Below are 2,576 nucleotides of genomic sequence, written 5' to 3'. Positions count from 1 at the left end.
GCAGGTTTGTTATATATGTATACTTGTGCCATGTCGGTGTGCTGCACCCATTAAAGTCTAACAATTCTTTCACCAGAATGTTTAATAGGAATAATTCATGACTTTCTTTGACTAATCAGATCCTGCCTTTTAATGAAAATTCTAAGCCTTAAAAGAGAACAAGCTGACATAAATGAAAAAGATGGAGAATATGAATTTACAATGGTTAAAACTCAGCAATTCATGAGCAACTTGAGAAACACGTTTATTACAGCTCATAAAACAGTAACCAATAACAGGGAGTGTGTATACTGAAACAAACAGCCAAAGAGACTGAAAAAAAAGTGTAGTCACAGGCTGTTCTGGCACAAATTCATTGCCTCTATTCTGGTGAGTTTCTCTTCATGGGATTTATGGACACTGAATTACATCCAGACTTTGCTAACTTCTTGGTTTTCTCCCTCCTATTGCCAAATGACTCTTTAAGCTACTACATGAGTCTAATCTATGGGCATCCCGAGCTTCACAAATTCACGTCATCCCCAGCAAGAAACCCACCGTCTTCACTGAGTCATTCAAAGCTTCCCACTGCTGGAATGGCATCGACATCTGGCTCCTTCGCCAGTGGTCATAGCGAGCTCGACTCTCTTCATTGGTCAAAATCTCCTTTGCCTTCTGCAGTTTCTGAAAAGTCTCCACTGGAAAACAAATCAAGAAATGAGCACTTCTCTCTCGGAGGGGATATTTTAAACCCCAAAACTATCCAGCTGATCTTACTAGAACCATGACTCTGTCACTTACTAGCTATATGACCTTGGGCCAATTTACCTCATTAAGCTTTTGTAAAGGGTATCACAAGGACAAGCAAGATCATGGATGAAAAGTGCTTGGCACACAGTTTATCCACTCCCTGTATTGTGCCTCAGTCATGTGCCAGATGCTACTCCTGGTGCTGATGACATAGATGTGAACAATAGACATTATTAGCTGGGGAAAGAGACATTTGTAAACATTGAAAAAATACTATTCTGTCTTGTAGGAAGAAAACTACCTCTTTTAGTGCTGGGTGTGAGAGAAGGCAGTAATTAGGCAAGAGGGACAGTAAAACTGAAGACTATAAAGCAGGAAGGAGCACGGTGACTTAGAGGAAGTAGGAACTGCCAGTGTGGCTGGAGGACACAATGCTAGGGGAAGAATGATGAGGGATGGGGCTATACAGTAGACAGACAATAGCTCAATCAGCTAGGGCCTGAGATGTCATGTTAAGGATGCTGGTCTGCTTTTTGTCCTAAGAAAAACGAGAGGTCTTAAGCATAATAAATAACATGGTAGATGCTGGGACAAATGGTAGCTTGTCACTAATCTACTTGACCAGATGGCATATAATAGAAACCTTTTATGGCTCTGTTAGCAACACCTCCAAAATCTCTTCTGCTCCTCAGTGAAGTAAAAACTTTCTGCAGAGCAGAATACAAGATCCATACACAGGCCAGGTGCAGTGGCTCACGCCTGCAATCCCAGCTCTTTCGGAGGCCGAGGTGGGTGGATCACAAGGTCAGGAATTCAAGACCAGCCTGGCCAAGATGGTGAAACCCCGTCTCTGCTAAAAACACACAAAAAAGAAATAGCTGGGGGTGGAGGCAGGCGCCTATAATCCCAGCTACTCGGGAGGCTGAGGGAGAGAATTGCTTGAACCTGGAAGGTGGAGGTTGCAGTGAGCTGAGACTGTGCCACAGGACTCCAGTCTGGGTGACAGAGCGAGACTCCATCTCAAAAAAAAAAAAAAAAAAAAAAAAAAAAAAAAAAAAAAAAATCAGCCGGGCGTGCTGGCGCACGCCTGTAATCCCAGCTACTCAGGAGCCTGAGGCAGGAGAATCGTCGAAACCTGTGAGGCGGAGCTTGCAGGGAGCCGAGTTCGCACCACTGCACTCCAGCCTGTGCGACAGAGCAAGATTCCGTCTCAAAACAAACAAAAATTCATATGTTGAATTCCTAACTCCCAAAATGATAGTATTAGGAGACGGGGCTTTTGAGATATGATTAGGTCATGAGGGTGGAACCCTCACGAATGGAATCAGTGCCCTCACAAAAGAAACCCAGACAACTTGCTCACTCTTTTTCCCCCATGCGAAAACACAGCAAGAAGACAATTAGCTGGACATGGCGGCAGGCGCCTGTAATCCCAGCTATTCGGGAGGCTGAGGCAGGAGAATCGCATGAATCTGGGAGGTGGAGGTTGCAGTGAGCCAAGATCACACCACTGCACTCCAGCCTAGATGACAGAGCAAGACTCCGTCTCCAAAAAATAAAAAAATCAATATACAAATAATATCAGTGATGTCTCTACACATTAGCAATGAACAATCTGAAGGTGAAATTAAGAAAATTCCATTTATGGCCGGGCGCGGTGGCTCAAGCCTGTAATCCCAGCACTTTGGGAGGCCGAGACGGGCGAATCACGAGGTCAGGAGTTCGAGACCATCCTGGCTAACACGGTGAAACCCCGTCTCTACTAAAAAATACAAAAAGCTAGCCGGGCGAGGTGGCTGGCGCCTGTAGTCCCAGCTACTCGGGAGGCTGAGGCAGGAGAATGGCGT

At 45.0% G+C, this 2,576-nt stretch overlaps 1 protein-coding gene across 1 annotated transcript in view; it reads right to left on the bottom strand.

The window, feature by feature from the left end:
* Positions 1 to 219: 219 nt before the first annotated feature.
* The window catches only part of DNAJC12 (DnaJ heat shock protein family (Hsp40) member C12), a 28,179-nt gene continuing 25,822 nt past the window's right edge, over positions 220 to 2,576 (bottom strand). The window contains exon 3 of the mRNA XM_017851404.1: positions 220 to 677. Coding sequence (XP_017706893.1) covers positions 511 to 677 — 167 coding nt within the window. The 3' untranslated portion in view covers positions 220 to 510. The remainder of the gene's footprint in view (positions 678 to 2,576) is intronic.

This window comes from Rhinopithecus bieti, unplaced genomic scaffold (assembly GCF_001698545.2).
Source record: "Rhinopithecus bieti isolate Rb0 unplaced genomic scaffold, ASM169854v2 scaffold_33940, whole genome shotgun sequence".
NCBI classification, from domain to species: domain Eukaryota; kingdom Metazoa; phylum Chordata; class Mammalia; order Primates; family Cercopithecidae; genus Rhinopithecus; species Rhinopithecus bieti.
This window is presented reverse-complemented; position numbering and strand designations above follow the sequence as displayed.